We start from the raw sequence: 15000 nt of genomic DNA on the forward strand, positions 1-15000 counted from the left end.
CTGGTTGCTGAAATCAATAGTGAACTTAATGAATGCTTAAAGCAATCATAAGAGGCAGTAGTTTCCCCTTTTCCCCCCACAATGTTATGAAATTCAAATATAAAGAGCTCTTTGGTATGTCAGCTCAGCAGTTTAAAATAGGAGGATTTCACCGAGGTGCTCACACATATCTCTTGATTTTTCATGCCACTTCTGTAGATAGGCTGAGACTTTCAGAGTCAGCACAACCTTTGCTACCTGGAGGTGTGGATTAGCTGGATCTGCCTTGTGCTTTAAAAATTGAATAAATACATTTTATAGTCTTTGGATTTGACTTCATTTTGATTTATTTTAAAAAAGCCTGATTTGTTAAAGAAGAAAAAGGTTTGATCACCTCAAAAAAAGAGCATCTAAATGCTGAAAAGTGTTTATGATAATAATGTAATTGAAGGGGTGTTCATAAGACTATTATTAAATCTTTATAATCATGACATGACACATCATGAATGAGATTTGATGCATGCTTATAACATAACTATCAAGTGTCATTCGCTCAGTTATAACATTTTAAATGAATAAGATGACATTGTTTATGACAACCTGACATAAATACATCACAACCTGTTTTTGTCTTTGCCATCACAACTTACCAAGACAACAAATGATCAATTATTTTATTAATTACCAAGACAACAAAACTTGTCATAAACCTGTCATAAACATGATTGTCATAAGGTCATTATTTTATTTTATTTTTAAGGTCATTATTATATTTTATAACAGCTTCATTAATATTTTTTAACCTGAACTACAGTGGTACAAGCTGAATTTGTCTTTAAATTAAAATGTCATAAAAAATGTATGCTATTAAAAATAATTTGAACACAAATGTAAATAAGATTGTGTCCGGTGACCTTGTACTGTATGTCTTTTTGTTTTTATGTTGTCATTTGAAAGTGTTTTTTGTTCTGATATGTTTGGGAAAAAAAATTAAATAATGAGTAATAAAAATGTCTCATGTCATGCTTATAAAGGTTTCATGACAGTCTTATACACACCCCTTCAAATAAAGTGTTACCGACTTTTTTTTAAAACACACACATATATATATATATATATATATATATATATATATATATATATATATATATATATATATATATATATATATATATATTTAATGAAATGTTCGAGATTTTTGTCCTTGCATTTGAAAGATGTTTTTAAAGCGATCAAAAAATAAATCCACATGTGAAGCAAGTGATTAATTTCAAGTCTTTTGAAGGAACACACTATCCATATATGTAATTTTGGCCCTCTATTCACACACAGACTGTGGATCCACACAGTCTAAAGATGCTGGGTTGTTTTATTAATGGTCCTAAATGTCCCCAAACCGAATGACAAGTAACTAACCTGCTAATTCCATTCAGCCCTTGTGCTTGAACTGCCTTGGGGTTCACTAAGTGGCTTGGGAGGGATCTTCCATTGAGAGAGCCAGAGACTCATTTACGTGCCCTCAGGGGTCAGCAAAAGGTGGTTTGGGCCTGTCTTTGGCAGCCAACCTGCTGTCAGTACATGGAGAACGGCTGCTGTAAGCTTGAAGGAGCCCCGCTTTGGGCTGTCACCTGCCATTTGCAGTAAGCATCTTTACCCCACTCATCTACTCAGTGTAATGGCATTGTGGTTATCAATTAGGGCTCTATAAATATACACTAGAGATCCGATTTGACCAGTTTTGCCCTGGAGACAAACTTCTCTTCAGCTCTTTTTTTTTACTTATAATGGAGTGATTTCATTATTCTAATAGATCTTTTTTTAGTTTTATCTGTTGTGCTAGACTTTACTGCTAATGGTATGCTTTTGTCAAAGCTGTTTAAATGGTGTTTAATTTTTTTGTCACTCTATTAGAGTAGAAATAACACTTAATGTTGAATGTTATGTACAATTTGTATTGCTGCATTTGTGCTGTAATTTAGATTTATTTTGTGTGTTGCTAATAGTAGATATCATTCTTTTTTAACTTTTTCTTTATGTTTTTGTTATTAATTTATTTTACCATCTAGAACAATTGTAAGCCTGATCTCTTAAGATTATTATTTTTAATTTGCGCACAATTTGATAAATCACAAAACATTTGCAGTCTTAGGATATATAAAATAAAATGGGTAACATTTCAATTCATCTTTATTTCTATAGCGCTTTTACAATGTAGTTGTGTCAAAGCAGCTTAACATAGAAGTTCTAGTACAATTGAAATTGAAACTGTGTCAATCCAGTTCAGTTGAAGTTCAGTTTAGTTTAGTTCAGTGTGGTTTAATTTTCACTGCTGAAAGTCCAAACACAGAAGAGCAAATCTATCGATGCAAAGTCCACAAGTAACACAATAAGGTTGTATTAGTTAATGTTAGTTAATGCATTTAATAACATAAATAAACAATGAACAATACATTTATTACAGTATTTGTTCATGTTAGTTAACGTTAGTTACTGAAAATACAGTTGTTAGTTTCTTGTTAACTCACAGTAGATTTACTAATGTTAATAAGCAGGAATTTGTATCTTAATAATGCATTAGTAAAGGATGAACTAGGATTAAATATACATGTTGCATGTTAGTAAATACATTAACTTATGAATCCTTATTGTAAAGTGTGACCAATAAATGAATACAAAATAAAATAAAATTCAGGTAATGCTAGTTAATACATTTAAAAAGACAAACAATGAACAATATATCTGTTACAGTATTTGTTCAAGTTAGCTAAGATTAGTTTCTGAAAATACAGTTGTTCATTGTTAGTTTGTTTTTAACTAATGTTAATAAGCCGAAATTGGTATCTTAATAATGCATTAGTAAATGTTGAACTATGATTAATAAATTCTGTACAAGTATTGTTAATAATTAGTTAATGTTATGTAAATACATTACAATAAGGTTACATAAGTTTAAGTGTGACCAATAAAGGAATGCAAAATAAAATAAAATAAAATTCCAAGTCATACTGTGGTCTCAAAGTAGTGTAAATTATTATAGTCCCACATTAAAATTCACAACAGCAGTCGTACCAATAATTAGAAAAATAAGACTTTCATTTTATTAAGTGTCCTGTATGCATTTTCGAGTGAATGGACAGTTGAATTCAGAATTATTAGCCCCTCTTTTAATTTTTTTTCTTTTTTTAAATATTATCCAAAGGATGTTTAACAGAGCAAGGAAATTTTCACAGTATGTCTGATAATATTTTTCCTTCTGGAGAAAGCCTTATTTGTTTTTATTTCGGCTAGAATAAAAGCAGTTTAAAATTTTTTAGAAACCATTTTAAGATCAAAATTATTAGCCCCTTCAAGCTATATATTTTTTCGATAGTCTACAGAACAAACCACCATTATACAATAACTTGCCTAATTACACCAACCTGCCTAGTTAACCTAATTAACCTAGTTAAGCCTTTAAATGTCACTTTAAACTGTATAGAAGCGTCTTGAAAAATATCTAGTCAAATATTATTTACTATCATCATGGCAAAGATAAAATAAATCAGTTATCAGAAATGAGTTATTAAAACTGTTATGTTTAGAAATGTTGAAAAAAATCTTTTGAACAGAAATTGGGGAAAAAATAAACATGGGGGCTAATAATTCTGACTTCAACTATATAGAAACGTTCTTTAGATAAATCTCTTATTTATGCCCTTGATGCACTCAGAAAGAAACTAAGAGTGTTTGATACTGAATCAAATAAATCTTGTCTCATGGGTTTTGGGGGAGTGAAGGAGGGGCGGCTGTGCATCCACAGTTTTTTGCCAACGTTACTAATCAGTTATTCTCAGCTCTTGGTCAAGCCGCTGCCTCGCCTGTCAATCAGGGTTAGCTGCAGGCGCGGAGGCAGGAGCTGTTTGGCCCAGTACATTTGAATGTCGACATTAAAATTCCACACTGCAAAATTGTGTACAAATTGGAGCTTGGCGGCCTAAATTTAGATGCAGCAGAATAGAATGTGGCAAGTGCACTGGATTCTGTCAGTCAAGGAAAGTGTCAACGCCTCACGCTAAACGCAATCCGCCTAGTTGTCGCCGTTTCCGAATGGTTTTCAAGTCCTGCGAGCCGATTTGCCTACAGTTGTGTGTGTGATTCGGTGGAAGGACAAGGAGACTGCAATCAGCGATGAATATGTGATTTGAGATGATGAAGAGGCCTCGGAGGGAGGATGAGGAGGGGAGTCTCATTATCTCACTCTAATCAGGGGACATCCAGCCAGGCAAAGAGGACTGATTAAAAAAAAAAGAAGAAGAAGAAGAAAAAAACTCCTCGTCACAACACAAGAGCATCGTTTGGCTGAGGCTTATGGGCTTATTGTGAGTGAGGACCAATGTTAGTCAACCGCAATCAACGGCAAGAGGCCACTACACAGTTCATCAGAGACCCAGAGTAAACAAATAAAAACGCAGTGTGGGCCTCTGCAGACCACTCGCTTAGAGAGAGGAGAATCATGGAAAATTTGCAGCAGGAAGCGCGACAGGTGTTACAAGTGGAGCTTGATCTTCTATCGTCTTTCTCGGTCTCTGTTCTTTGTTAAACTCCACGTAACCCCCATCAAGTCATCTGTCAAATGGCTCCCCCCTTCTCTCTGTTGGAATATAACTTGATTTGGTATGTCTGTATCCCCTACGATTGTCCTGCGCTCTGATAAGAATCCATGTTTTCAGGGAGGGTTTGGCTGAGCCGCATCTAATGAAAGATCTTAATTAGATCCATTTGTGCCCAAAGGAGAGTAGATGCAATATTAAATTGTCACTCCTATCACATTCCTCCAATTTAGGCTGCAGGATACGTCTCGATCCATTTTATTTTGCCACAGATAAATGGTGAACTTTGCTGTCACTACTAGCTCCTGCATTCTCCCTCTCATCTTCAGCAGAGAGCGAGAGACTCTTCGTCTGGAAAGAAAGCATCTTCCTCTTTGCCGGGTATTATAAAACATTAGAAAAATTCTAATTTGCCTCCCAATTTCCTTCTTTGTGCAGCACATGCATTTGTCCGTCTGTCTTATTTCGAGTCCAAATTGAAGCCTTCCTGATAGTCCTTCTCTTTTAGGTATCAGCAAAATTCAGACAAGCCTCGTCCTTGAATATGACTTTTTTATTTCCCTTGGTAAATTTAACTTTAACATTTCTTTTGCAGTGAACTTTGGCATGAAATGTTATAATAAATGGCAATTTTTTCTGGTTCCTATTAGGCAAATTTTATATCAGCTTACATAATGAAATAATGAATTAAATAATGCACACGTTTTTCTAGAGAAAATTAATTACTCATAACAGTAATGCATAGACATTTGTATTATTCTCAGACAAAGTCTTTAAAGGAATGTATTAATCAGTTGTTTAGCCACTATTGTTCTCTTTCTTTTCCAAGGTTATATTTAATGAAAACAAACGAAAAAACAAAAACTAAAATACATTTTTTTTTCGTTAACTGAATTTACGAGTTTTTTATTTTTTATTTTTTTTTACAAAACTAGATCTAACTGAAACTGGATTGTGTACATACAAAATTAGCTGTAACTAATTAAAGCAAAAACGTCCTTCGTTTTCGTAGTTTTCGTCATAAATCTATTTACTTCGTGCTGCCAGGTGTTTGACCCGTACAGTACCCCAGAGTTTGTAATCTTGATGCCATTGGCTGGATCATGCCAGTCCTCCTCTAGCCATCCTCGCTGTTGCTCCCTTGACAAAAACAACAAGTGGACATGACAGCAGCATGGTGACAGCATTAAATATGGCAGACACTTAAAAGTATTCATTTAACACATTTGTGTCCAGTAATGCGTTTTATTTTCGTATTAGTGATCTCAATCATGAACGAATCATTCTTTTTAACAGGATCTTCTAATGAACCGGTTGAACTAGTTCACCAAATCAAATTGAATCATCTGAAATGATTAGTGTCTCCAGTAAGCACTTATCCACGACAACTTACTTTTTTTACATTCCTGATACCCCCTTCTGACTTGAAATAAACCAAATTTCCCGAAGTTATTCAGTTATTAGAACAGTACACTAAGGTCAGAATTGAGAACCGATAATACTGCACATGCGTGATTAAGCAGGTGAACCAAACACAAACAGTACTTGACAGCCTGATGTGACTGAACCAAACTAGCAGAAAATGTAATGGAATTTAAATAAGTGTATTATGCTTCAGTTGGGTTGCAAAATGTAGTTGTAAGAAACTTTTCAGATCATGCTGATGTTTTAACTGACTGAAGTTATGATGGCTGACTTCATATTTTTGATATGTTGAGTCCTATCTTGGGATCTAGCAGCTAGCAACTTCCCATAACTACTGTTAATCTAGCCTCAGAAGCAGCCTTGCACACATATTTTACTTAAGGCTGCTATCTTGTGGGCTGTTGTATTTGAATTGGGTAGTGTATTTGATGGGTAGATGGTAATGGTAGATGATAGTGCTCATGTTTCCTCTGAATACATCTTTCAAAAAATAGATCTTTGGTTAAGTTTTTATTATATTATTATTTATTCTGATGAATTTGAATCTTGCACATTACAAATATCCAAATTTACAAAAAAAAAAAACACTAAAACTAACACTGAAACTAATAAAAACTACTGGAAATCTAAAACTATTATAATCCTTTAAAGTTCTTTTCTTTATTACTAATTTACTTGTATTTAACCATTTTAAATAAAATTGGCCAAGTCTGGTCTGGTGTCCAAAACTATTTATTTTACTGTCACTTTTGTCTTGCTTGTACAAAATGATATAAAAATAAACCCAAAGCCACTTTCAACATAATTTTTAGTCTCTTATCTGACTGGTTAATTGCCTTTTTACATGGTATTTTACAATTTTGGTTGAATTAGTCCTTATTACAAAATTATTTAAATGACACTAAATTGTGTTAATTTACTAGGCCTGTTATTACATATAGACAATACTAACACTTTAAACCGTGTCCTCTAGATTGTGAGTTTTTCCTGCTCGTTCCAATGTGCTGTGAGCGCTATAATGCATTAGACTGCACACGTCTAGTGAAACCTCATGTAGTCATCACCTCTGAACGCCTGCACTTGTCTCGGCACTGGTAGAAACCTGCAGCACGACTTGCATCTAGAAACATTCTGGCAGCTGACATTCCCCTTTGCTAGAGGAAGGCAAGAAATGTTCTCTAGGCATGCCGAGTCGCATCAAGCAATGCTGGCGGTAGATGACAAGGCCTGAAACAGCAACATCAGCAGCCGACTAAGAGCAACAAACTCAGCTGCTCTGCATAAATTTCTACATGCAGTATATCTAAACACACTGCTTATACTCTATCACACCTAGCGCCGCTGTATTCTTATATCTCAGCTCTCCTGCAAGACGTGCTCTTTCATATTCATAGATTTTCACGGCTGAATTTTTAAGGTCTTGCGATAGCAAAAGTTTCCCCGATATGTCATCATTTCACCAGACGTTCTGCTAAAGGTCCACGTCTTTCCATCTTTGCCTTCGAATATATACACTCACACCTCATTGTTTTTTTTTTGCCACCGTTCCAATTTGCCTTAAACATCTTTTCCCATATCAGCTGTGTTAAAGGCTCCCCCATAATGCCTGACAAAGTGTGTTTTCAAATTTGCACGGATAATGAGAGGCTTTGAATGGAGGTGTGAGAATTGAAGCTGTGAATCCCTCAGCAGTGAGCAGAAAAGTTGGGGGCCTGTTCCTCTCGCTGGAACATGTGATTCGGGACAGACTGCAGCTGTTTGTCCCTGACACCTTTTAGGCCCTGTTTTTACCTGATGTTAAGGGCAAACTCACACCAAGTACAGTTGCCTTGAACCGTGCCGAAGCACGATTGTCCCTTCTTCCTCGATGCCCTGCACTCATACTGCCATTTGCCTTCCAAACCGGAGCACGCTTGCGTCACCGATGAGGCGATTGTTCAGTTTAACAGGGAGAAGCACTCTCGCTCAGCACGGTGAAGATTGCTTTAGTCATATTACACAGTCAATTATTTTGCCGAACAGATCCACAACTTTTGACGCTCATAAATTATCATAAAAGTCATTGTGCTGCACGTACTGTATTAGGAGGTTTGCTGAAGGTGCAGCTGACATTCTGTGAGGGGTTTGCGTCTTTAATAAGCAACAACAGATTATGTTCATGGAAAAGTAAGAATGATTAATAAATCCATATTAAACAGTCCCTTAAAAGTGATGTTGCATCCTCAGTTTCAGGCTCAGGCATGCTTTACACTCACATTTGATGACTACATCCCGAATGGACAATAGCCTCTTTCACACATATCGACCTTTCTGGAAAATTACCGTCAATTTTCCAGAAAGGGATCATGTGTGAACAAGCCCTATTTGAAAATACCAGTAAATTCGTTCCAGCAATTTTCCTGAAAGAGAAGTTGTAACATTACCAGTAATATACTGGAATACTGCTCTGTGTGAATACAGAAGGAAAATTGCCAGAAAGAGCGTGCTTAGAACGTGCTGACGTAAAACGTCTACTCCAGCCAATCAGAACACTCAGACGCATTCACATCCACGCTGTTTATAAAAATAAAAGCCTTTAAATATTTCCAGACACATTTAGCTGCTAGATGTTAGTCGGATAAAGTTTCTATGTTCCTTCTGAATGCCAGCTGTGGAAAGAATTATCGATAAAATGCTTATGATAAACTGCTGTTTGTTTGCCTTTAAGCTCTGCTTCAGTTGCTTGATGCGTGTGCATGTGAAGGAGTGCTTCGGTGAGCACCAGCACACACGTTATGTACACCTGGAAATGCGAAAGTGTTCCTCCATATGTTTTCATCGAAGTTGTTCACAATACTTATCCATCTACAGAATTTGTAATGTAGTCAAATGTGTAAATGTATAGCTGCGGTTTGTGCTTCTGCCTTTGGATGTCTCTAAAGCTTTAAATAAAAGTGAAACCATCAACAAAAGCCAGACCACTTTTTTTGATTACAAATACATGCGAAAACGTTTAGAGTTCATTTCTGGTTAGTGATGTCAGAATTTACCGGTATTTTGGAATGTATGTGTGAATGGTCTTTTGCAGAAATATTCTGGAACGTCCTCGCGTGTGTTTTTTAATTTACCAGAAAAGTCACTCCGGAAATCTTCAGAATATTTAGCTATATCAATGTGTGAAAGGGTCTAATGTCAAAACGGTTTACCCTTTTCCTCGTTACTTTTCCCTTTTCCGCACAAACATTTTTAAATTCAGCCCAGTATTCAGAAGCCTTCTACGTCAGCAGTGGCAAAGAGAAACAAGGACAAGCCGGAGACACTGAGGAAGGACAAGTCCTGTAATAAAGGGTCGTCTGGCAGGCTATCTGTTTTTCTATCTAAGCGGAGGCTAATCAAATTGTGCGTTTGGTAGCCCAGTGTCTGTTTTTAATGATTATTTTTTGCAGGCCTTTAGGTCACAAAACCAACCTATTTTGCAAAAGAATCAAAACATGTGCATGCTTCCTGTCATCATCGTGGTCATTATTGCATCTAAGCCGGCACTCTGAATGCTAATACGTTAAGCAAGCTAGCGAAATCAGTGTTTTTGAGGCATATCTGCTCGTTGAATCCCATGAGAGGTGTTCGAGAGAGGGAGCACGGAAAGAGCAAAGGCCTGCTGTTGTCTCTTGTCACCATGGAGAGAAATGGACAGAGTAATTGCGTTGTTCCAGGGCCTGAGGAATCCCATCAGCCAGGAGCTGGTGCTGTCAGAGAACATAAAGATGCCACTAAAAACTTAACTCTCCACTGACATGTTGGGCGGCTCAGGCCTGCACAAAACGACAGGGGAAAAGACAGACAGATTAACCATGGTGGGGTGCAGATGAGAGCAAAAGTGCTTCGGAGAGGGTTTGGGAAACAGCCAGCTGAGATGAGGGCTGAGAGTGCCTGTTGCCAAGATTGTGTATGATGGATCTGAATGAAGTCGAAATAAATGCTCAGGGTGGCTTAATTCTTTTGCCATTTACTCAGCTCTGGGAAATACCAAGGGTTTACTCGAATGCACAAATGAACCTTATTTTCTCTCATTGTCCTTTAGTTTCCCTCATTGTCATAGTTTGTGTAAGTTAAGACAGTAAGACAGAAAAAGTTTAGTTAAATTGTTGCTAATCAAATGGTCATCCACACAGTATGTCCATCCATCATCTTTTTTCTGTCTATATATATACTTCTGCTTCTGTCTAAATCCATCTATCCTATCATCTAAATCTGTATCTGTCCATCTTTGTCTATCTTTCATTCTGCCTGTCTATTTGTTTTTCTGTCAATCTCGGGGGTGCCCAATCTTTTTCTGATAAAGGGCCAAAAACCAAACTTGATTGAGGGCTGTGGGAAGTTAAATATACCAAACAATATTACATAAAATTTGCTCATTTTTTTGCTTATTATTTAAAAATAACTAGAAAATGTTACTTAAAAACATATTAAATGATGATGCAGTGTAAATTATTATAGTAAATACATAAACAATACCATTTATAACACAATGGAGCTCAATACTGAATACACCAGTCGAGCTGCTCCTGCCTTTGTCTTGATTTGCTCACCGATGTGCATTGTCTTCTATCTGTCAAGTGACCGTATTTACATTTTAAAAGTCTGCTTCATATGAAACATTTCATTTTAGTTGTCTTTTTTGTAGCTCCTTAATTAAACAAAGAAACAAATGAGTATACAGTGCATCCCTGAAAGTATTCATAGTGCTTCACTTTTTCCACATTTTTTTGTTACAGCCTAAATTCATTTCTTTCCTTAAAATTATACACACAATACCCCATAATGACAATGTGAAAAAATAATTTTTGAAATTGTTGCAAATTTTTTTACTATTAAAAAAATCACATGATGCCACAAGCTTGGCACACCTGTCTTTGGAAATTTTTGCCCATTCCTCTTTGCAGAACCTCTCAAGCTCTATCAGGTTGGATGGGAAGAGACCGTGTACAGCCATTTTCAGATCTCTCTTGAGATGTTAAATAGGATTTAGGTCTGGGCTCTGGCTGGGCAACTCAAGGACATTCGCCGAGTTGTCGTGAAGCCACTTCATTGATATTTTGGTGGTGTGCTTTGGGTCATTGTCCTGCTGGAAGATAATCCGTCGCCCCAGTCTGAGATCAAGAGCACTCTGAAGAAGGTTTTCTTTCAGGATGTCTGCACAATCCTGTACAATTTCTTTGTCTTCATGCTTGGTTTGTGCTTTGACATGCACTGTCAACCCTGGGACCTTATATAGACAGGTTTATGCCTTTTCAAATCATGTCCAATCAACTGAATTTACCACAGGTGAACTCCAATTAAGCTGCTGAAACATCCCAGAATGATCAGTGGAAACAGAATGTGCCTGAGCTCAATTTAGAGTTTCACGGCAAAGGCTGTGAATACTTCTGTACATGTGATTTTTCAGGTTTTTTATTTTTAATAAATTTGCTATAATTTAAAAACAAATCCTTTTTTACTTTGTCATTATGGGGTATTGTGGGTTGAATTTTGTGGAAATAAATCAATGCAATCCATTTAGGAATAAGGCTGTAACATAAAAATGTGTACTTAAAGTGCTATGAATACTTTCCGGATGCACTGTACATCAAATTGGAAAATGACGAACTCTATCAAAGGTATTTGCCCCAACAAACTCTTTTCAGAAGGCATGGTGAGCCTAACTAAAGGATACCATGGGCCAGCATTGGGCCACAGGCCCTACTTTGGGCACCTCTGGTCTATCCATTCACCCCATATATGTTCATCTCTGCCTCTCTCTCTATATGCCCGATGTCATTTTTTTCTATATGTATACATTTCTTTTTTGTCTGTCTCTCCATCTGTTTAACTGTACTACCTAATACTTAATTTTAGTCTGCTGTTCATAGTTTGTTTTGACAAGTCACTGTTAGTTTTGAACCTCTATCTCCTGCATGAGCGCCATAACACGTTGAGTTCACAGCTCCAGCATCACAGCTCTAACAATAAGCACACATTTAATAGAAATCCACACAGGTCTAACCGAAGCGGGAATTTGACAAGTTTCTTTCTTTGTTAACTTCAAAAAGGGTTTAACATTGCCTGAGGAGCTCACTTGTTAGCCGTTATCATCGCCCTATATGATAGGTGGGCTATTTGATCTCAGCGCACCCGCTCTCAGCACAATTAACGTTGCTGCATGAAGAGAAGTCGAGTCTCTGTGCTCCATACATCTCTCCAGCAGGGAGAGTTAATTGTGTTTTGAAAAATGGGCCTGATTGCATGACTGCGACCTCTACTACTGTCTGTTCTCGCCGGTTTGAGATCCCACCTGGCTTGGAGACTACAAGCTTTCTGACACCTTTTGTTTGTAGCTCAATTATAGTGTCTTTGAAGGTCTATCTGAGCAGTTTGCTCTACGAGAACGGTCCTCTGAAACGTTCCTGTTCCAATTTTCTTAAATGGACTTGGGGATTGCGTGTTGGGTTTTCGCAGCACAGGAAAAATACCGTTCACAACTCTGGTGTTTCTGTTAGCGTGAAACCAAAAAAAAAAAGTGTCAGATCTGTAATGCTGAGGGAGAAAGGACAGGTAACGCAAGCAGCGTCGGGCATCGCAAGCTAGGTGTTACCCAGTTCCCAAGCACACTCTCACACACTCAACAAATCACACAGTATCTCCTCTTCAGTCTCCCTGTGGGACATAAAACCCACAACCGGTCATCTCCCAATTCCTTTTTTTTTTCTTCAGTTCTGAGCTTACTCTTTGTCTCCTGTGTGTTTGAAGTCCTCTGAAGTGCTTTCACATGGGCCTAATCTCTCGACGTCTTCTCTTCTTTTCCAGATGGTCACAAGAACAAAGAAAATATTTGTAGGCGGATTATCAGCTAACACAGTAGTTGAAGATGTGAAGCAGTATTTTGAACAGTTTGGCAAGGTAAGTTCTCATTTCCCATTGGCTAATTTCATGAAGAGATGTTTGCTTATGATGAGAAACGCTGTCCTTCAACGGACTCTTTCATGTGAGGGTTTTCAAACAGGCTGTTTGAGATGTGGCTGTTTGGAGATGAAAAACCCAGTGTTCGTCTGGTCTCTGTGACCACTGGCTCAAGTAACCAAGAGCTTTTTCTTAAAGCTGATGCATGCAGACTTTGCAGTGTTAAAAAAAAAAGAAAAAATCAAGTCCCAAATTAGTGTGCAAGAACAATCAGCAAGCCACTGATTAGAACTAAAATTGTGTTTGGTTCTGACTTTGACTTTGAGTGTTGATGCAGATTTCCCAAATTGGTTCTGATTCACAAATGTTTAATTTGATTTGATTGAAAATGACTTGGTTAATTTGGGTACATTTTAATAACAACTTTAGTTTCGGGAACAAATGTATTTTGTGAATAGAATTTAAAGGGCACCTATGATGAAAATCATCTTTTGTAAGCTGTATGGACAGAACTGTGTGTAGGTATAGTGTGCCCACAGTCTTATTGGGATGATAAAAAGACAATAAGTCTTAGTTGAAGTTTTAAATTTACTGATGTTAAAATAGGATCCAAATCCCTCCCATTTTGAGGCCCACTACAATGTGACGTAGAAGTGTGGTTTATCCACCCATCGAATTGACAGCCGCGTATTAACATGTCTGCATAGTAACACAAATAATCAAATCAGCAAAACAGGATGTGCGCAAAGCAACTGGGATTACAAGATCTGTTTAGCTTGCTGTGATCATTAAATGTGATCAATAATGAATTTTACAAGTTTAAAATGTTTTTAAAACAGTGCATGTTTGTAAGTTAGAGAAGGTAAAATCGCTTTGATCACCACAGCCGCATGTCAGTACAATTATAAAAGACGCCTCAATCCCGGTTTGTGCATGTTACATCAGGTTTATTTTGCATTAACATACCAGATATCCATACAGCAGTGGATATTAACGTGTATCCGGTCACATTTGCCGTGCAAAAACAGTGCAAAATTAAATGTGCGTGCTGCATGTATGTCCGCTTTGTATATGTGTACTTGAACTTTGTAATCATTGCAGAAAGTCTTGAGCTAACTCTACAACAAATACATCAAAAGTTATGTAAGATCTGCTTCCTTCATGTCCGTCACTGTGCTGTTTATCTGATGCAGCTGGAGATTGAGTCCCACTCTGACAAGGCAATGGTGGGCAGGGAGAACTAGCATTAAAGGCACAGCCCACAAGTACAGCTATATTCTGTTTGGCGTAGAAAATCCCAACATTCTTAAAGATATAATAAATAATCTGATGCGTGTTTTGAGTTGAAACTTTACAGACACATTCTGGAGACACAAAAGACTTACCTTAAATCTTAAAAAAGGGGTAAAATAGGTGCCCTTTAAATTTCTCTCTCTGCTAATGCTTTATTGCTGTTAACTTGAATGAAGTGAATCAAACTACACTGTCTTTGTTGAAGATGTCGTATGCATTAAGAAATACCTTGATCAGAAGAGTCCATTCAAGGAATCTAGCTATGCTTTTTATATGGTTTTGATTCCCTAAAAAGACCCAAGCTGTAAGAGCCATTTGGTTCAGAAATCAAAGTACACTGTTCCCTTTTATGCTTTTGAATCACACACACAAAAAACGAAATGGTTAGTCTTTCATTTCAGGAATCACTGTATTCACACTGTATGCTTTTAAATGACTGAAATCAACAGGCTTGTAAGACTCATTTGTCATTTTCACGTATAAACTGAGAATAGGCACAGAGTGAAAGATTGATGTTGGGCCTACCTGATGTGTTTTTGCAAGCCTGATGTCTACTGTACTCATTCAGAAGATTTATTCTTAACCCTTGTCTTTGTGTGGCCCAGGTGAACTTTTTTTCTGTTTGCTGTATAATATGACTTTGAGTAAGTTCGCTGTCTGTCTCTATTTCAGGCACTGTATAAATACCTAGCTCCATTTGTTTGTAATCAGCTGTGTCTGAGTGGACCTAACACACACTTGACTTGATTGAAGGGCTCAATTATGCAGATGTTTTACTTGCCCTGCGCTGTACGTCTTG

At 37.0% G+C, this 15000-nt stretch overlaps 1 protein-coding gene across 9 annotated transcripts in view; it reads left to right on the forward strand.

Annotated features, from left to right (window-relative positions):
• The window catches only part of msi2b (musashi RNA-binding protein 2b), a 381615-nt gene that overhangs the window by 83045 nt on the left and 283570 nt on the right, over positions 1-15000 (forward strand). For all 9 annotated transcript variants that reach the window (XM_056474347.1, XM_056474345.1, XM_056474348.1 and 6 more), the window contains one exon: positions 12816-12908. In XM_056474347.1, coding sequence (XP_056330322.1) covers positions 12816-12908 — 93 coding nt within the window. The remainder of the gene's footprint in view (positions 1-12815; positions 12909-15000) is intronic.

The sequence above is a fragment of the Danio aesculapii genome, chromosome 15, assembly GCF_903798145.1.
Source record: "Danio aesculapii chromosome 15, fDanAes4.1, whole genome shotgun sequence".
Taxonomy (NCBI): Eukaryota; Metazoa; Chordata; class Actinopteri; order Cypriniformes; family Danionidae; genus Danio; species Danio aesculapii.